Source organism: Oreochromis niloticus, linkage group LG9 (genome assembly GCF_001858045.2).
Source record: "Oreochromis niloticus isolate F11D_XX linkage group LG9, O_niloticus_UMD_NMBU, whole genome shotgun sequence".
Classification (NCBI taxonomy): Eukaryota; Metazoa; Chordata; class Actinopteri; order Cichliformes; family Cichlidae; genus Oreochromis; species Oreochromis niloticus.
The window spans coordinates 28,271,833-28,293,493 of NC_031974.2; the positions used below are offsets into that span (position 1 = coordinate 28,271,833).

The 21,661-nt window shown below is 41.3% G+C and overlaps 1 protein-coding gene and 1 non-coding gene across 4 annotated transcripts in view; one reads left to right on the top strand and one right to left on the bottom strand.

Moving 5' to 3' along the window:
- The first annotated feature begins 2,401 nt into the window (after positions 1-2,401).
- LOC100702913 (partitioning defective 3 homolog) overlaps positions 2,402-21,661 on the top strand; it is a 346,275-nt gene continuing 327,015 nt past the window's right edge. For 2 of the 3 annotated variants that reach the window (XM_025910173.1, XM_025910174.1), the window contains exon 1: positions 2,402-3,592. In XM_025910173.1, the coding sequence (XP_025765958.1) occupies positions 3,473-3,592 (120 nt within the window). In that variant the 5' untranslated portion in view covers positions 2,402-3,472. The remainder of the gene's footprint in view (positions 3,593-21,661) is intronic. The other variant, XM_005471661.4, reaches the window with a different exon arrangement.
- Positions 10,903-10,974, bottom strand: trnaw-cca (transfer RNA tryptophan (anticodon CCA)). Its single transcript has one exon. It is a non-coding gene; the product is annotated as a tRNA-Trp (tRNA).

The following is a 21,661-nucleotide window of genomic DNA, read 5'->3' on the forward strand; positions in this document are numbered from 1 at the left end:
TATGTCACTAATCCAAGTGACTTCTTTAGTCTAAGCTGACTGCAGTTTTCCCCTAACTTATAAACAGTAAATTTGCACAAGGACTGAAACTAGCACCACCGATGAGCAATGGGCTGTGAGTTCGGTTTCTTGATCATTAATATGCAAATTGTCATGACCATTTATCAACAACCACTGATCAATGACAATTGATCAATGGCCATGAGTACATTGACAAACAAATGTCCTCGCTCAAGCTACATTGTGCTTTCTCTAATATCTGCCTTAAACATGGAAACTCAAGTGCCATGATCCCTCACTTTACTGCTCTTGGGCCTTCTCTGTTCTCACATTGAACATTTAAAATGAATGTTCATGTGAGATCCAGGGATGGATGATTCCCCCCTCTGATCTTTCACTCCAGTCTACAAGTTTAGTAATAACAGCAATGCCATTAATAGAGAATATATGTCATATTAGAATGTTTTGGTGAGGGTGGAGGAAGGATGTAGTAAATTCCACATGCATGAGCGAGCCTGTTTGATGTCATCTTGTGGTGGTGAGCAAATATGTGAGGACTCAGGTATGACCTCCGCTCCTGTGACCATGTCATAGCACGCCTTGTGCCTGCTTTTATTTACGATGCCCCCTTTGTAGAAGGCAGGTCTGAAAATGTGTGAGAGAAGAATGTGGATTATTCTAGGTTCAGCAACCAATGGAACTGTGTGTTGTTGTGTGTGTTTGGGATAAATGGACTCAGGATTCATCAGACTGTAGATTTTGATTATGATTAGACTTCATTGTCTTCCAAATGTTTGCTGCACCACAGAGCATTGAAGCAGCAGCATGAACATGTTAATCACATTTTTTTTTAGTGCTAGAAAAATAGTTATGAAACCTACTACCCTCCGTACATATGTTTGTGTTACATTTCTTTCTGAATTGTTGTAGATAATCATGTTTTCAGTTAGGCAGCAGGGAACAGCTGCTTCTGTGTGATGATTATCAGCAAGGAATATGAGACCCAGGGACAGCGCTGGGTTTTCCTGAGTGTCCTGCCCCCCTTCCTCCTGCATTCCTGATGTGCAGTGGACAAACTGCAAACCAGCCTCTGAACTTATCTTACTATGGCAGTTGAGGTAAGCAAATGAGCTTGATTAATGGGGGGAAGAACTGACATGCTCACTGATGTTCCCTGCAGCAATCTCTCATGCAGACAGTCACAGTAGATTTTATGGGCACAATGTGATCTTCTTTCATATGTAAAGAGATGCAGCTGATATTGCATCGAATTCATTGAAGAACAACAGTAATGTGGGGCTGCAGGCAGAATTACTTTGCAATTTTGTATCCATGCTGTTAAGTGAGTTCTAATTTTTGTTGCTAGCTTGCTAGCTCCCACTGTACTCACACACCTGAGTCTTATCAATGCATGCGTGAATAAAGAATTCAATTTGCTTCATCAAACTGGTCCCAGTTTTACATATTTTTTCTCCTACACCACTCTACACCACTAGATGGAGTACTTGTAGCATTTGTTAAAATGGAAGCGTATGGCAGAGCCCAGCTTGTCAAAGTATGTTCGCTTTAAGTTTTTTTGCATCTGTTTTGCAGTGTGTATGAACTTCACTGGAAGCTGAAGCTATTAATGCTTCTGTTCTGGTATCAGATATGTTTCCATAGGGGTGGCTGTGGCTCAGGTGGTAGAGCAGATCAGCTACTGATTGGAAGGTTGGTGGTTTGATTCCTGGCTCCTCCAGTCTGCATGCCAAATATCCTTGGGCAAGATACTAACCCCAAATTGCCCTCCGATGCATCCATTGGAGTGTGAATGCTTATTAGTTGCACTTGAGTTTAGAAGTGCTTGTAAGAGTGGGCGTGATTGGGTGAATGAGGCATGTTGTATAGAGCGCTTTGAGTACTCCGGGAGAGTAGAAAAGCGCTGTATAAGAATCAGTCCATTTACCATTGCTCAAAAAAGTCAGAATAGAAACAGTTAAGGGTTTGGTATTGCATGGATAGTGTATGTCTAACCCTGAATAAGAAAAAAATGCATGCAGCAGTGGGGTTAGACATCAAAGGAGAAACACTATTATAGTAACATATCAAAGCAGGTTTCAAACCCTGAACTTCACTTTAGATCTTGCACCAATCACAGAATCATACAGTGTTAGGACAAAGGAGGTGGGGGCAGATGCATCTCGTGCAGCCGTGTTCATCGTGTGCACTCATTTGGACCACATTGGACCAGAAAGAGTAGGAGCTGCAGGGATAGAGAGGAGCTCCGCAGAAAGGTTGCAGCTATTATCAGTGAATTGGGTCATACTTTCTATCCAGCCTTGGGCTGATTTTTCTCATCCTGCACTGCAGGTCAATAATTTATTACATTAATATATTCTTTGCAATCAGCATAGTCAAATACAAATGAGACTTTGTTCTATGCAACTCTGTCTGATAATATTCTGCATTTCATTTTGAGTCATTTATTAAAAATGAAATTCAGCATCCATCACCACATTCATCAGATCAAAGCACGGTAATGCACGAGCGCTGCTTACTCCAATATGCCTGCCCTCCAAGCTTGAGTTCACAGGAAGCCATTGTGACTCCCACACTCGTGGATCTCAGTTCGATATTACCCACAGGAATAGGAATAGGATAGTCAGAACATCTGTACTTAAATATTTCTAGCATGAAAAGTGAATCCAAAATAAACCTTGGTGCATGCCTTAAATAACACAAACTTGCCTGGAAAACTACCCAAGGCCTCCAGCCCCCCGCCGCCCCCCTTCAGAGTTTGTATGGAGCCCACAGGTCATTTTTTACCCTGTTACCCTCTAGTGACTTAATCCAGCCCTGCCCCCCATCATTTCAAAGACCACAGCATTATAACTACTACTCACATGGGGGGGGGGTTGAAACGTTTAAGTTATATTTTAGTTATACTGATTACTCTCCACTGTGATAACAGGTCAGAAAAAATGCGGGTTTTGTTGGATAAAATGTTCCATTACACTATCAGTCCTCACCACTTTCTGCTGATAACCACCTGCCAGCGCAAGTTTTTATTTAGTTTTTTAAATTTATGTATTATATGATAAGAAAGCAGGGAAATCTAAAGTGAACTGAGATGGATCAGCCCGCGCTGGGAACATTCTTCGTGCCTGCTCTGACATGTGGGCGCACACGCAGTGTCGGTTGTCAGCTGTCCAGTTGTGCGCTCTCGCTGGAGAGGCTTTTTCTGCTGGGAACTTTCTGTAAGTGAGTCAACACCGCACAGGGAGGACGCCACCCAGCCCTGCCGCTGGATCTTATGCTGGGCTTCTCTCTTCTCCTTCGAGGACGCAGGGCACAAAGACGAATCCGCTTGGGTCGACAGGCTGGGGATTTCGGTGTTTTCTGCTCCCACGCAGCGCCGGGGATGGTTATTGTCGCTTTGACGCGGCTTTTTCCTCTTTGGAATTAACGCGGCGGAGGAAAAAAAAGGAAAGAAATGAAAGTGACGGTGTGCTTCGGAAGGACCCGGGTGGTCGTTCCGTGTGGAGATGGGAATGTAAAAGTCCAGAGTCTTATCGAACAAGCGGCCATGAGGTACAAAAAGGCGATCGCAAAGGTAAGTCCCCGGCAACACACACCTCAGCCCCGGGGTGATTTCTGTAACCGCTCCGCGGAGCAGCGTGCCGAGTCCACACTGAAGCCTCAACATGGCGCTTTTTTCGGGAAAGAGGGAAAGAGACAGCAGAGAACCCCAGGGGCCCCCGATGCATGGGGTATGGGAGTCCAGGGGTGCACAAACGAGGGGGGAGGGGGGGCTTTTCATTGTTATCAAAGGTGTGTCGCTTGTGTGTATCTGCTTTAGCCTCCACCAAAAAGTTGGGACACTGAAAGTGTTCAGGTTTGCGCAGTAGAGGCGGAAAAGTGTGCAAAAGTGCACAGAGTTCAAACCGGATCAGCCAGCAGTGAAGGAGGGTAGCTGTCAAATGCATGTGTGCAGCCTGGTGTAAGAATACACACACACACACACTTATATCACAGTTAGGCTACTTTACTGTAAAGTAAGAGTCTAGACAATATAGGTGCATTCTTAATTTACTTTAATGTCTTCATAAAACAACATAAAGAGCAGAGCTTGTTGGCTTTATGAGAGCTCGTCCAACTACATGTTTAAAGAAAAGCCTTCATGTGTTGAATGATGGAACACATGGCTGTGTGAAGCCCCTGTGCCAAACAGGAATGAGCACACTGATTGCTTTTCCCTTTTGTGGGTTTCAAGTGGCCGAGCTTTAAAGCCCATTAAATGACTAATGAATGAATTAGAGTTTGGTACTGTTGCCATGGCTAGTAGTGACAGCACTTTCTCCTCTTTGCCAGTGGGTGCTATTACAATTGGAGTCACGTTAACACTGGAGCAGGATGGAATACCTTGGCAAAACTATGCTGTTTCCCCCCCCCCTTCTTCCAGTGTTCCTGTTTTCTGTTCTTGGAGAGAAGACATTACAGCTAAGCTTTAGCCAGGCTTACAGTGGTGGCTTGGATAGAACAATCAGCACAATCCCAGACACGCAGTGCTTCGTTTACAGCCTCTCCAATCACCTTCTTGGTGACAGATAAAACACTTTCAGCCTCGCTGCTAGAATTTAGCAGCTGATCTTTCCCGCTGTAGGCAAACGTGGATGATATGGGTCAACATTTACTCACATGAAGATCACTTCCTTCTTAGACACACACGCACGTACATACTCACACACATGCGTTCACTCCTCTGTTTACCAGTGCTTGATGGTTTTCCATGGTTCAGCAGAATGGAGGCGACTGCTCCATTGATCCATGCAGCTGTGCTGTAAACGTAGAAGTGTGCGTTCCCTGTGGAGATAACTTGGCTTTGGCTCAACATAAACTACTGTGCCATGCGCCAGAAGACCTTTGGACTACAGGAAGGCATAATGACACATAGAGCAGCTGAAAGCAATGCATGAATGCCCAACCCTTGAACCATAAGTCTTTTTGGCTTGTTTGTTTTTAGTAGCTACCCTTAAGGTTTCTTGGCATGCAGACATTATAATGTCATTTTTATCCGAGTTATAAAATCTTAGTTTATTATGCATAAAACATATTTTTGACAGCTTTTTGATAATTTGATTGAGCTTTCACAGGGAGAGCCGAGAACCTGAGCATGTCTGATGTTTCAGACGCCAAATGCCTGCTCTGACGGAAACATATCGACAAAGTGATCGAGGAAAGTACGGCAGGTGTTTAATCTGATGGCTCATAAAAAGGATCAAATGCAGGGTAGAGGTTTCTCGGACAACTTCACCTACTTCCAGGACACATTGAGGAGAGGAGAAAGCCTAAAAAGGTCAAAACCCAAAGAACACTTGGGCCTATAAAGGAAATCTTGATTGCCTAATAAATGATGCCTTGTAACAGTTTGAGGCTTTCACTGTTATAACATGCTTTGACATATTCAAAGAAGATCCAAAAGTTTTGGCATTCTGGTGTGATTTCTTAATGGTGTGCTATAGATTGAGAGTCCACTTGGGTCTGAGCGATCAGATGCCATCAGATCGCGAGCGTGAAGCTCTGCTTGGCTGTAGATTTACTGTTTTACAGCACAGTCTCGTCACGGATCTCAACCACAGGTCACTTTCACTGCTGTGACTTGTTCATTTGGTTCTTACCCTCTGAAACGATTATGCACTTTTTGCCATTTAATCTTGTTGTTCACAGTGGATCAGTCAATTTTGGCAGCTGCCATCTGATGAGCCTATATTTTAAAGTTGCTCTGAATCCACTTACCTTCTGCCTGACCGTAATGTCCTTATTTAACTCTTTTATACGCGAACCATTTTCAATTCTAATGGCTTTTTTTGGAAGCAGTGCTTAACTTGCTCCGGTAACGCTGTGCTCTTTTCATCTTTGCACTTACATTTATGTGTTCGAGGTTCGGCATTAGCTGTATTAAAGTCGCAGAGCTCAGTCAGACAGACAGTCAGACAGCATCACATGCTGTACTGGCATCCCTGATCTTCTCCAGAGACTCTTGAAGGCTTTGTCACAGGCTCAGTGGGACCTGAGAGAGCAGACTCCCACTCAAGCACCATTAACTTTAGAGTCAATCTGGTCTACATTATGCACAGCCTTGAAGGGTTCATGCTAAATGGTATTCTGGGTTTCTCTTCCTGCTTTTCTCTTTTCAAGCTGTTATTTTTAGTACTAGTAATATCGGTGTATTCACCAAAATTTTAGTCAGCTAAGCAGGAGCAATATGAGGGTTTTATTTTGCATCTTGTCCACTGGGACACAAAACCCTGCATGGATGTGACGGAGAGGTTCAATGCTTCCTCTTGCTTCCCATATCTGCTACAGGATTGTACATTTAAATGACTACTGGATCCATAGGTTGTGGCTCTAAATCTTAAGAACTGAATTATTTAATCCTACTTGTCTGCAGTTCCTGCCCTAAATGTGTTGTAAAGCCTCCTAAGCTCATAATGGCTCTTTATTTTTCCCCAAATTACGCAAATGCAGACTTGAGGCATGTTGCAGCATAGCCAAATTGTGTAAATACACCAAAGAAGAAGAAGAAGAAGTAGCAATGTCCTTACAGGCAAAATAACATTGCAGAGTTCCATATTATGTATAATGTATTAATATACATTATATCTGCAGTATAAGATAATATCATCATATAATAAAACTGTGTATGTATCTACTGTAGAAACCTTGGAACTCATACTTACACTCAAATCAGGGATCTTGCATTGTTCAGAGAATCTTTAGTTGTTGTTGTGAGCTGCTGACTGTCTTGATTACCATGTAGATGCAAAATAACAGTCCTTCCCATGCCCTGATAGGGAAGAAATATTCAGGTTCTCGTGCTGACTGTGTTCTCCCCATGCTTTGAGCTGCTCTAAAATACAGCCTTTGTGAGAACAACACTAGAATTTGGCAAGGTTAAATCATCTGTTTTCAACAAGGTTCTGAAAGTTCAGCCAGAAGAAAACGCTGGTGAAAGGTCACACATTCTGCTTGACATTTTGCTTACACAGGCTTTTACGTGAGCAGCTGTCATAGGGGGAGAGGTGGGCACGCCCTGGACAGGTCGCCAGTCTATCGCGGGGCTCCTGGCTTTATATGTGACAGTGAGAGCAGTCATCGTATTTGTAAGAAGACACATTTGTCTATCAGAATCTGCCAAACAAATGTTAAAGCTACATCTTGTTTGCTACATCAGATTCACCTGGCTCTTCTGGGAATTGTTTGCCATTAGTAAAAGTTCTGCCTAGTTTTATAATCCTCATCTGCTCTCAGGTAAGGGACTAATGCTGGGGCAGCTGTGCAGGAAGAAGCCACAGCAGGAAAGTGGGAAGTGTCTTTGAAAGGGTTGTCAGTGCCTGTTAGCTCACTTCATTCAGTGATTATGTAATAGCTGCAGTCTGTGAATAGGATTATGGAAGTTAGTTGAAGCTTGCTGGGGGGGGGGTTCATCTCGTGAGTTGACTGGAGAAGGCCGGCCAGGATGATGGGATGCAATGTGATGGCTTGTAACTGAGTACAAGAAGTTCTATGGTTCAGCTGTGGTCAGGAGGCAGCGCTTGAATTCTACCACAGCAGAGAACAGAGTAGCACACTAAAAAAAGTGTGGCCTCACTAACCTTTCATCCTCTTTTTTTTTGTATTCTCTTCTGGCTTTTCTTGAGTTTCCTTTTTGTTTTTCATCTTTTCTTGGATCTCACCAGTCTTTGAGTAAAACAGTCACAATCCAAATGTTGGTTTGCCCAGTTGTCCAGAAAGTGCAGGAAGTGCTGAATATCTTATCTGTCTACTGAGATCTGAGGGAGTGATTTGTATTGTCTTTAAGTGAAATCACAATGCAGTCAAAATCAGCTGCAGTAAAACGACATGTCATAGCACAGAAAGGAGATTACTGGGTGGTAAGGCCTGTAATTTTACACGGGGCCTGGTAACAGCATGTTGTATGTAGTGGTGACAGCAAGTGCAGTAATTAAATAAGAGTCTTAAAATTAGGAGTCGCTATGGAAATCAGTTGGTGTAAAAAAAATAAAATTAAAATGCAGAAATATTTCTATTACAGCCCATAAATTGCAGAGCAATTGGTTGCACTTGTACAACAGTTGGGACTGTGAAGCTGCACATTTATCCTGAATGTGTGCAAACAACTTTGCAGCATTGTTTTTATGGCCAAATATTTTTGACTATCAAATTCAGGCAGTTGACCTGGTAACAATCATAAAACCGGCAAGAAGTCTTGCTTACATTGGAGGACCAATGGAGCATCAGGACGCAAGATATCGAGTGTCCACTAATAGTGGGTCTCAGACCTCCGATAGTCTGCGTGAGCATGTGTAAGCAAATATCAGATATGATGCCTGTATTAAAGCTGCAGAGGAGTTCAGTTTGATTTGGAGGATCCTTATTTATGTGTTAATGGTCTGAAAGTTATCACTTTACCTTTCTGTTTTGGCTTTACTATATGTAAACTCTGTTGGATAACGCAGCCAACATAGCACAACACAAACGGTCCCTGTGCCATGCAAGGACCAGCGCTGTAAGCTACACGTTTATGCAGCTTTGGATATGGTTAGATTTTAAGTAGAATTTGAGACTAGTGATTCACTGACTGTCTGGCAAGTTTCCCTGCTTGTGTGGACGGCATCAAGGACAATGACACCACACTCCGGGACGTTTTATCTAACCCAAACAATGCCTCTGTTCAGGGTCAAGATAAGCAGACATTACGGTTTTCCTGCTGAGGAGAGCGGCTCTCAGGTGTACACACAGGTGCTGATATGTATGCACATGGTAAGGGGGTGGAGTACATGCATGCAAAGCCAACAGAGAGCAAAACATTTGCAACCCGGGAAGCTGAATTTAAAGCCATTAGCTTATGTTTTTCAGACAAAGCCGGGCGGAATTCCTGGCAATAACTGCGTAACGCAGCAATGAAAGCGGGCTATGTTTTCAAGCCACGCCAAGCCATTGGATGACTTCTTTTCCAGCTTCATATATCCTGTGTTAGGTCATTCAATGTGAAGGTCAGCTTCTGTTGTCAATGCTGTTGTAGTTTTACAGATTTTTTGGGTTTGCTATGTTTATTCACTGTCCTTGGAGCTAAACAACATGAATTCTTTTTGGTTTATTGGGAGTCTTTTTCACCTCTGTTTAGATTTACAACAGTGTGACTGAGCCAAAATATTAAACACCAACTATCTTTCCTGCCCGCAGCCGGAGCTAAAAATAAAATTGCCCAACAGGAGGAAAATGACATGCACAGTGGCCCGAGTGTTGTTTCTGGGCTGCCATGAGGAGTCAGCTTAACCAGAAAAAAACAAATAAGTTGACACCACGGTCAGAATCCAGGCATCTGGGTTGACCTGCTCACTGCCGTGTGAGCAGCACAGATGTACATATCAGCCTATGCACCACTCTCAGCTAGGCAGCCAATGAATTCATCTTTATCTCCACTGATAACATTAATGCAAACTGGCAAGAAAAATGGATGATCAGAAGGAAAAGGAAAAAAGAGTAAAGAGAAGAAAAACGAGAAGACTCTTGCCCACAGGGTCAGACATCAGCGAAAAACACGCTAAATCGCACACTTTCCCTTTTTTGCTTTGTGTGTCTCTCCTGCAGAGGCTTGTCTAAATAAATACCTTTTTTGCACAGTGAAAGTATTAATATGAGATCTCAAACACAGATATAATATGATACTAAAACATAGATTAACCCTCTTTATTCTGTTAATTGAAAAGCTGGCTTCAGCAGCTCCATCATGAAAGTGACACACTGTGCACATTAAAAATAACTGATCGGTAACTGATGGTTTAGTGAGCTTAATAAAATCATGTATGTGACTGTGAAATTATACATATTGGGCACTTTAATTTTAATAAAAATGTTCTGTTTTGGCTTAAGTAGGATTTGAATATAACATTTGTACATGTTACTTGAGTTTTTTTACACTGTCTTGTATGGTAGTCTTAATGTTTAAACACACTGCATCTTAAAAAAATGCTAGCAAACAGAAGGATGCTTTAAAAGCACAGAAAACACAATAGAAGTTGAATCTAACACAATGGGACTACAAAAAACCCCCAACAAATCTGAAGAAGGAAACCAAACCCAGAGAACATCTAAATGTTGATCTAAATACTTGGCTGTAGGTCAGCAGGTGGGGCAGGTCATCTGGAAGGTTGGTGGTGCGATCCCTGGTTGCTCCCATCATTGTCACATAGAAAGTTTTTAGGTGAAAAACAAAATGCTTGTCTGAATGGGCGAATGAGGCATCTTGTATAAAGTGCTCAAGTAGAGTAGAAAAGTGCTATAGAAGAACAACCAACAACTGACACAATATGAAATCTATTCTTATTCTCGCACGGTGCCACTTTTCCATCCGGTAGAGCAAACGGCGTGTGCACAATAGCCTAAACTTGAGCCCAGTGTTCTCTCAGTGTTAGGTACGGCCCTACTAGCTTGTGTTTTCCACAGCCTTATGATGGTGGGGAGTTACTGTTTGTTATCTTAGCCTGCTAGTTTAGATAATCCAGTTAAACATTAGCCTGAACTGTTAGAAGCAGGAAACTAGAACCATCCCACTGCATGACTCAAAAGAAAACCCTGGACCCTTCGACCTCTACAGTGAGGACATCTGGTGGTTCTGGACCTCTGTTTTTATATATTTCTGTGTCTATTCAAAGGGAACCTGTGCTACAACATATTTAGCTGTCCTGGCACAGATTATGTGGTCAACTGACAGAATAGTGTGAGTCGGTGATGTTTTACTGTGGACTTTACCAACTGCTCTAAGTTAATGGATTAAAAACTCTGCATTTTTTTCATGGGTGTTGTTTTATTTATTTCACTAGGGGTCTTGCACACATTAAAGGGAGGATCTTAAAACTCTGACCCCGACGTGATTTGAACACGCAACCTTCTGATCTGGAGTCAGACGCGCTACCGTTGCGCCACGAGGTCCTGAATGCACTCTGACCAACCTACCGTCATTAACCTGCTCTCTCGGTCTCTCTCCCTCTCTCTGCCCTTCCATAAATGGAGCATTTTATCCAGTACTTAATGATGCCCTGACAATAGCTCATGCATGATTGTTGCATCAAATATTTTCTGTCTCGCTTCTGCGTGTCCTGCCGCTCCTCTCTTCGTCTAGTTTCATATTCACCTGACACACTTGCATTTGTTATCGCAGATTAGTCACCAGAAGATAATAGGGCTGCTCTGGGAAAGCTTACCATTAAGCTCCTTTCATGTTGTAATTTCGCTGATCTAACTGGTAGCTAAACGGCGATGTTGGGGAGTCAAAGCTTCTTGGCAGACGGCTGAAACACAGTAGAACATGTGGAATTAGTAGCAGTCTTTTGTTAACCAGAACCCTCCTGTAGCTTGTGGTTTTAGCAAAGCCATTCTCTGACGTGTAACTCCTTTCATTAACCAAGTTATTTCCTCTACCCTTTACTTTATGTTTTTTTTTCTTTGTCTTCTCTTTTCTTTTTCTTTTTCTTTTTTTTTTTGTTTTTGCTCAGTACATGAAAATATTCTGTCTTTTACTCTGTTTTGCCAGGCAAGTCGATGCAGGAATGTTGGTAGAGTTCAACAAAATCAAATCAAGCTTTTCCAGAAATGTCAAAACACCATCACGCAGTTCTGATGTCGTGCAGGGGCCCGGTATATAACAGAAAAGATTAACACATCATTCAGCTGCCGTTCTGGTCGGAGGATGGACTGCTTAACCTCTGTTTGGGCTATTTTTAAATGGAAAACTTGAGCAAGGTGACAAGCTGTTGAATTAAATGTATTTTAGGCAGAAAGGCCAGATATTATGTTTGCCAGTCCTGCTCAGATGGAAAAATCCTCTCAGCTTTCACAGAGTATTCTTAAAGGCTGCTTTGACAGCTTCCCATTGTTTACTCTTTGCACGTCTTGACACGGAGGTTCCTTTTTTTCCCCCTTCTAAAACACACGCATGACGTTTCCATATAGGCTGCCGTGCCTCCGCTTCAGAGTGAAGAGATGCTCCTAAATCAAGCTCTCAGCTTTTAAAGATTCCACTTATAGTTATACAGTCATTTCTTAGAGGCAGAGCTGCTCTGAAGGCAGAAATAATCTCTTTGGTTGACTTAAACTTCAGTGGGAAGCCAAGGAAACATAGCTCTGTAGACGGGCAAAATGGAACAGTTTGAAAAATGTGAATATAAAACGGATTTAGGAGGTCAGTTTGGGTAAAGACGTCTGCTTAGAGGAAAGAAGAAACAAACGGAGCAACCAGCCTGTTAAAATGTTTCCAGTCGACTCTAGTTTCAGTTGTTCAGGGCAGTGATTGGTTGTTGATGTGATTTACTTGACTGAATGAGTGGCTCACCCTGCCCTGGCTGGTGGGATGAACCGAACATAAAGCTGACCGCAGGGTCAAGTAAGTCAAGTGGTCTCCATTAGCAGCTCATTAACAGCTTTGGTGCGGAGAACCATGCTTATCCATAAAAATGTTCAAAGCGTACTTTTAAGGGCAGGAAGTAAATCTGTGGATTTATTACATTCACAGTTTTTGAATTTTGGTATTTCCTTTTGTTTTGGGTACAGTAGCCATCTGAAGAATGTCTATCTTGTTTTTCTAATCAAACGTCTCCGTGAGATGACAATTCCTGCCTCGAGCTGGATTCAGCTATGAGCAAGTTGTTGCAAAGGCCAAATATGCAGTTTGTGGTGTTTCGACATGCAGACCATGCCTGCCCTTCTTGGGTGTGATCCACTGTTTTGTCAACAACTTATGGCCATGATTGCAGTTACAGAGCTGTGTTGGAGCACACAGTCGAGAAATTAACAAATGCGCCTCTGAAAGTGTGACAGCTGATAAATGTTTTGAGAAGTTTGATTTTTACAAACGTACAACCTGAAACAAACATATTCTTATTATAATGTAACATGTAGTATGTAGAGTTATGAAATTGACAGATTTATTACTTTATTCTGGCTTTACTCTCAATCCTTAAAAAAAAGTTAGTCATTCAAGTTTAGAAGACTTATTAAATTTAAAACCTGACTCATATTTAAATTGCACAAGAATACCCTCATGAAGCACATTTTAAAAAGCACTTCTACTGATTTGTCATTGAATTATTGTAGTATAACATGCTAGCAATTGTAATATGCTTGCAAACACAATTTATTTTGTTTGTAGAAGAAGAGCAAGAACGTTAATCTTTGAGCTAAACATGTTAAACATGAATGTCCCATTACACATGGCAATTTAAGAGGCTTTTATTAACATCTTTGCTTGCTAATTCACCTTTGGAATGAACTAATACTGGAATTTATAGAACGTTTCTGTTCTTACTGTCAAGTCAGTACGCTTTAAACTGCAGGATGTAACCCTACATTCAGTAGAGTGCTGTTTTGTAGACGCAAAACTTTGTCTACCAGCGATTGCCAAATTAGAGTCACTAGTTAACCTAACATGCATGTCTTTGGACTGGAGGAGGGAGCCATGCTACCAGCCAGGCGGTACAAAAAAATGGACCTAGCTACTGTGGTGTTATCCAAGTCCTGCTTTGAAGCTTCAAAATTAATTATTTCACCATCATTAGCTTGGTTTCACAAAACCAGATGAGGCAGGTCTGACTTGGAAACTACTTGCCCATTGGCTTCTGACTTGTTATTAAGTTATTAGTGAATCTGCATTGCACAGATAATCTTGCATGTTGAAATATAGTGTGACCAGTATTTACCAAAGAGACTTAATTATTTATTCATTATGGCCTGAAATAAGTTACTGAGGCCACAAACTAAACAGGAAGGCCTTTACAGAGGTCAAGTCCAGAAAGCCATTTCCCTGTAGACTCCTACAGGACTGGAAGACTTTTTGCAATCACAGCTACAGCAACATGGACACCTTCAGATAAAATGCAGGCTTAATTCATTTCTACATTGGCTTTATTTTTCTAACCTGGAAGCTATGTCCTTGTGTTTTACTGTCTATAGAATCAATGCAGGCACATGGACAATATGCAAACTCAATACATACAAACAAAAAAACTGTTCAATCAAACATGTTGCTCATCCCTCATTCACTGGACAAAGGTTACCTGATAATATCTCTTTTCAAGTTGCCTTCATATCGTTCGTCTCTGAGTTTTTAACGACAGGTGTTTCCTTGCTTGACATGAGTGGTGATTATGTAGGCTCTTTCCCTTCCTCGAGGGAAAGGACCAAAGACATGGGGGTCTTTCAATATTATCAACATTTTTTAAAAATTATTAGCTGTTTGCCAATCTTTATATTGGCTAATGTTGATAAATGAAAGTTAAGGAAATAAAGAATAGACGGGAGAAACACCCTTCAACATCTTACCAAAGTAGATGTCGAAACAGTTTGGTATACAAAAGGTTTCCCTTTCAAAAACAAATATAAAGTGTAAAGTGGGCAGCCTGAGTGATGCATACTTGCCACGTTTTTGGTTATACAAGGAGACACTCTTGAAAAGTCAGCTGTTCAATCTTTTTTTTTCCCACTAGCCAAAATTTCCCATTTAAAAACATGGATGAACCTTTCTAACCAAGCTAGCTAATAGCCATGTTAGCTGTTGACTTCAAAGCCCTCGGTTCTCATGTAACTGTAGTTTTACAACTTCCCAAACCAAAAACAAATGGGTAATTTCATGTTGACTGCATATATATTCTGACCTTGAAACTATGGCCTTGTTTTTTACTGTCTATAGAACCAATGCAGGCGCATGGCGAACATACAAATTCTACACAAAAAGATCCATCTCAGGGTCCAAGCAAACAATCCATCAATATAATTTGTTCTTAATTAACTGTTTGTTACTCTGGATATACAAAGTGGGAGTTTTTCAATAGAAAAATCTTGAAAAATGTACAAATCATGAAGAGTACCAGGTGGACTCCCTAGTCAGCATGTTCCTATTTAATAACAGTAAGCCCTGGGGATGATTGCAGAGTTTAAAACTCTCTGGCATAATGACAGCCTTTATACACACTTTGTGTGAAAACACAGAATCAAAACTTAATTGCTAATTGATTTATATAGTTTCAATTTTTTTTTAAAGTTTACACTGACTTGACTGAGCTGTGTTAGATTTTGAAAGTGATTCATATACAGCATCAAAGTTATCATGTGGCTTTGTCTGTCATTGGCTTTTAATCCCACTAAGGCACTCTGGGTCTTTCAACCCTCAAGCACTCCACAAAGTCTTCTCTTTTAGTGGATAACACAAATAAACATGGTCATGTAACGTTAGCAGCTGCACTAAGCTTTAATCAATACCGGGAGCACTCAGAGTTTTGATGATTGAGTGTTGGCTCAATGCAAACATTAAATACCTTTAGTTGGTACTTATAATGGATCTATTCCTGGTTTATAGGGTTTAAAACTTTTAGCAGGGTGACACTCACATTTTCCTAACAACTGACTCCGTCTGTGTTGCTGAAACTGAAGAGAAATCCTCACAGTTTGTGCTCCTATACCGTACTATTGCAAGATCTGAGAGTGATGCACTCCAATAGTACATCCTTGCATTTTAACTGGCTGAGCCTTGGTAACGCCGTGACTGTGATATTATTTGGTCTTAAGTCTACATTTATGTTGTACTATTCTACTAATTAGCATAATGACTGAAGCAACATCATTTATATAACTGGGTTGGGTTTGGGACTTTTAAGTATTCATTATTCATCCAGTATTCATCAACCAAAGCTTAGGTTTTCATGCTGCTGACATCACCGGCCCCTAACCTGATTACTGTAGTGATACCTAAAAAGCTCTTTCAAACTACACCTTTACTGATCAACCATAACCAGAATGTGAACTTGAACTCTTTCCCAGTGATCTGGAATTAAATTTGTTGCTCAATGAAATTATTTTTTTGGTGTTGAATGGTGCAGACACTTCCATTTCCTTTGCCAAATAAGTGAATAACCTTTTCTTCATTCAAATACAATCTTTATTTTCCATTACACTGAAACATTCCAAAGCACCTGCAAACAATTGCATATAAGCGTCTGATGGTAATAGGATATGGAATTCACACAACACGTATCATTCACCTGTGAATGCCTATGTGAAGTTTTGTTATCACACTCCTCCTCATATAAATTCTGGGAGAAATGCCTCACGTGTTGCTGCTTATACATTAAAATGACTGGCCAAGCCTCTACCCACCAAGATTCCCTCTCAAACATCCAGGCAGAGCTGTGAAATGAAATCAGCATGCTCAGGGCTACGGGAGAAAAATAAATCCTAGATGTTAGAAGGGATTAGATGCTGGCGGGACTGTGAGATATTGCATGCATTTGCAGTGACTTATTTTGAATCAAGGATTGCCTTATGAAATGGGCGATAGGAAAAGTTGGCTGCTCTGCTAAAGTGGGTTTCTCTCTTTGTGAAGTTAATGAATGCAAGGGAAAAAGGTTTTGGCAGGTTGGTGTGCTGGAGCTTAAAGTCTTATAATTCAAAGTTAGCACTTCTCTTGTTGGGAATTCACTCTTGTCTGTTATGCAGGGATTCAAGAGGTTCTGTTGGGGAAATATAGTAGTTGGGAGTTTAGAGTGGCTTAACTCTGATGAAGACATTCAAAATAAATTATGACTCTGAACAGAGTCCCAAAAAGAAGCCTCTCGCTGGTGTGTTCCCATTCTGGAACATCTAAAGTGTATATACGAGGAATTTAAGTGGATCCTCTGCTGACCCTCTGCTTCTAATAAGCTGTTTTATTACAATACCACAGAGCATGTATGACCTTGTATGCTATACAGTGTGTGACCTTGTGCCTTCAATATTCGTCTCCTTTGGAGAAGGTGAACTTGCCCTTCATTACTCTACGAAAATTGTGCGGCTGCGCCCCAAGGCTACCAAGTTCTTCAAGAGAAAAATGATTCAGAGATGAGTCAGTCTTTTTATCACGTTGAATACGATGTCTTGGTTTTAATTGATAGAGAGAAGCAATATCCTGGTTGCTGGTTGTGAGACAGACATCAAATGAAAGCCACATTATAGTTTTATATAGGCACTATGTTTTGCTGGCACAAACAAAGACTGCAGCGTGCTTTGACAGATCATAGATACAAGAGATTTTGAGTGGTTTGATTGATGTTGTTGGCTGTTACTTTTATACTCATCTATTTTGGCAGGATTGAAGCCAGAGGGGCTACAAAAACGAATACCTCTGTTTTTATATCCCCGAGGTAAATTCCTGCATGCAATCCAATTAACTGGATTCCTTTTATCATATAAAAAAAATTATAATTGCTGGTAGTACTTTCACGCTCCGTGTACTGTAAATAGTCAGACAGAAACAAAGGTGTAGTTTACAAGATCATCCCAGAGCAAAAGGCTGCACTGCCATGAGTAGCCTGGTTATGGTTATGCACATTTTCAGCTTAGACACTTTGCTTCTGCAGATGAGTTGTAAATTCAGCTTGTCTGCTTTTGATGGCCAGCTTGGGGTCTTTGCTTGGAGAACGTCGCTGATGAATATGTAAAGTTGCGGATTTATCTGTGCAGAGTAATTTCCTGCCCAGACATTTTTTCTGGTTACAGAACATGTTGTGGGATGATTAGTCTTGGACCATGAAATGGGGTCATTCGGTACAGGCTGAGGAAGTGCGGCTGAAAGACATGGGAACTATTTAAGAGTGAAATCAGGGTCAGTCCTACTGTTTTCGCGTGTTTGTCTTGACCTTTCGCTTGCTCACGGAACACTGACTGATTTTCCCAGTAAAAATCTAGTGTTGAGCTTATTTATGATAACTGAAGGATGTTTCTGTAGGACGCTGACTCATGTCAACAATGAGTAGGAAAGACACTTAAGGCTGATCCTGATTGTGTTGTCATACACTGATAACAGATGAGTTTCGGCTTGTCCGGGTTGTCAGGCTAGGAGCATGCTAAGTTCCCACTGACAGGCCAACGGACTCACACCCTGTGATTAGGGATCAGTAATCATCTGAGGGAAGGAGACGGCCTACAAATAGCATCCGCTGTCTGCAAACAGATCCTCACATTCTCCAAAAACGCTACAGTTTAAGAGAAATCAAGTGGGAGGACAGCTACTGCAGAGAGTTGTAGGAGTGCTGCTTCTGATTTCTAAAAACGTCTATCAGGTCAATAAGTTTTTGAATTCGTCTCTATTAAAATGGTGATCTAGTTGTGCTGTGGTAACATTTTTTCCACTTTAATCAACATTCACGACTTAAATATGCAATCAAAAACTGTCAAGTATGCTTTTAGTTTCCATTTATTGATTTCTTTCGTCTCTTTCCTCGAGATCTCGTTGGCTTTTTTCCCTCCTCGTTGCTATTAAAGGCAGCGACTGTACACAAGCCCAGGAGGAGGCTGACTGGCAGTAGGTGTTGGGTATCTTAGATCACGTTACACCTGAGGGTTTGCTAAGTGGTGTATAACTGACAGAACAAGGCCTCTGGCTTGTTTGTGTTTCTAACACATTTGTGTGCTACTGAATTTGAATGCTGTTTTATAGTAAGGGTATGGCAGTAACCTCAGTGAAACTCTTTCTTACAAATTAATGTTTGTTGTTACTCCGGCATGTGTTGATGACATCCTAGAGAGAGTCGAGTGTGTGTACGTGTGTTGTTGTGTATGTGTTGTGAGGTTTAAGTGAATGATCTGGTTTAGCCAGTTTCTCACTGTCGACCAGATTTCCCAGCAACCCACCGTTTTGTAAATGAGGATCTCTCATCTGCAGTTTTCCCAAGAAAAAATCCAACCTGCCTATTCTGGTTGATACTTGTCTATTTTTTGTTTTTTGGGTTTTTTGGTTTTTTTGGCTGAAACTAAGAAAAATCTAGGTGAGCTAAAAAGCTTTGCCTATATATTGATGCTTATAACAGTGATGGACTTTTTTATACTGCATCAGTCCTGTGCAATTGCTAGCTTATTTTAAGATTTTAAATTTGAAGTCCTGATCAGAAATCACTCAGAGAGAAAAAGGAAGATGTGAAATCAATAAAAAAATACTTTGCTTTATTGGATGCTACCTGGATCTCACCTTGTGGATCAGTGTTGTTTATGGTATCTGCACTGACTGTTCAATGTTTTTAGCCCTGCGCTCTTCGATCTTACTGCCACCAATCAGAGATGCACATGTACTCTAAAGTCAGGGCAGAACAATGCCATTTCACCCCCACCAGTGGTTCTTTGCTACCACCAAGCCTTCAACTGTGGTGGTCCTAAGCAAGATTGATGGCGGTGTCCTCCATCGCTCTGGACATTAATGAGCGCAGCTTCAGTGAAAGCACTGGGTGGAGGAGGAGGAGGAGCAAAGGAGTTGTAGTCAATCACAGACAGAGATGCAGCACCACTTGCGTCACCTAGTTCGCAGACTGTGCCAACTATGATGTGGTTCAAAATTGGCTGGTTGGCTGGCACCTATCCTTACACTTGTGCCGCTTTTGCTTTCGGTTGGACTGGAGTCAACTTGTGTTATGACATGGCATCACAGAGACAATACGACGGATCGAGAAAAATATGAACTGACAGTTGAATAAAATGGAGGGAAACTAGCTAGAGGAAACAAATTCACGGCCTATTTGGAAAAATCGGTTATCTTCGCGTGTGAAGTTTTGAGTTGGTTTGGGGTCATCTTTAGCTAAATGACACCCCGTCGTCATGGAAACGCCAAGAGAATGAGATGTATTGAGGTTAATTTGAGGTACAGTCTTGTTTCAAGCATCGGCAAGTCTTCGGGTTACCTCGAGTTGATGGGCGCACTGCATTTGTGTCTACGCATGTGAACATTAATGCATTCCCCAACGTAATTGTGTCCTCAAGTCTTTCATCGATAAACACGTAGCTCATTAGATTTAACCTTGAAGGCAAAGCCCGGAGTGCTTTCTCTCAGCATCTCCTTTGTTCTGTCTCAACTGCTTCTCCTCCCTTTCCATCTTCTTGTTGTCTTTCCTTACCACCACCTTTCTTTTCCTTTGTCCTCCTTTTGACACTCTCCCTGTTCCCTTTCCTTGTGTGTGCTGCCTTCTCCACGCTTTGCCTTTTTGTAGTCTCTGCTTTTTGTTTTGTTCTTGTTTGGGGTTTTTTTTCTCGTCATTTCTTTCTCACGTCTTTTATTTTTGTCGCGGTTCACGGTCAAAAAGTTTGTCTTTCAAGAGGTGGCTACTTGCACAACATCCAAGTAATCATGATGAATTACAAGATATAGTTAACGCTCCAATTCATGCTCATTATCTGATTTTAAGTTGAGAACACATCAGACATTTGAAGAGATAAAAGCAAAACAGATAATGGTGGATCGTGTTGAGACATGATGATAAAGTGGTGCAACAACAGGGTTTGAAGAGTGCATATTTAGTCTATTAGGAGACTGAAGAAATTAGACGAGAGAGACAGACTAGGTAGTAAAAAGGAAGGAGGAGCAGTGGCGTGATAGTTGAGACATGACACACTCTCTATTGTTCAGTGCTTCATTTCTTTCTGCTTATTTATTATTTATATAATGTACTTATTATTTTCCAGCTTCTGCTCCTGTGGCACGATGATCGAACCCATGCGAGCGAGCCATTTCTGCGTTGTACCGATTCCCATCCACACTCCCTCGTTATGCTTCGCTCTCCACAGGCACTTCATTGGTTGTGGTTGCGTGTCCTAAAAGTTAAGCGTAATGTAATTATGTCTGGAAGATGTCTGTTGCCAGGAGAATGCTAACATGGGAAAATCAGAAAATTATAAGGTAGAGAAAAAAGGGTGGCACATTATGTTTTTAAGGTTAGGGATTTCCCTCTACTTCTTCTTCTTCTTCGTCTTCATCTTCTTTTTTTAACACATTGTTACATAGAGTTAGGGCAGAGGAAAGATTTATATCATTTCTTTGTGTTGACAGCTATTGGCTTTTGAGTAGGAAGCCAGGACCTTTGCTGACAACATATGCGTGCATACTTGCTCCTACACAAAAATGCGTTTTGTGGATGTTGGACGTTTGTTGGATGTTGTGAATCTGAAGGGCAGCCTTCAGACTGCATTCTAGTGCTGAGGTACAATTACCCTGACTACTAACAAAACAGGAAGCTTAACTTAGTACTGACAACATGATAACTAGTTTTACACAACGGCACTAGGGGAGTGCTGATTGTTTCTGTGAGCCAAGTGTCTCCGTGAGCCTTTGGCTTTAAATGCTGCTCACGCTGCCAAGCTTTGAAGACAGTGAACAGTAATCGCCTCCACCAAGGAGGTTATGTTTTTGGTAGTGTTTGGGTGCGTGTCATGCTGTCTGTCAACACAAATAGCTCAGAAGGTTGAGATGAATTCTGATAAAAGTTGTCGAGTTGGATCATGTTAACAATCCATTAAAATTTGTCTTAGGTCCACCAAGGTCTTCAAGGTCAACTTAATGGTTAAGAACTGACAAAAAGCCTTATAACTTAGAAACTATGATGCTGTGCTGTGTATTGTCAACATATAGAAATTACAATATAAAGATTTAAAATATGTCACATTTGACCTCTGACCTCTCCTTCAGGGTCCATAGATGATAATGCTATATAGAGCTCTTTAAAACTATGTTTCCCACTGTCACTTTGTATTGACAGCATATAGGAAATAATAATCTGAATGTCATTTTACTTTGAACCTCTGACCTCTTCTTCAAGGCCAAATAAGATCACTT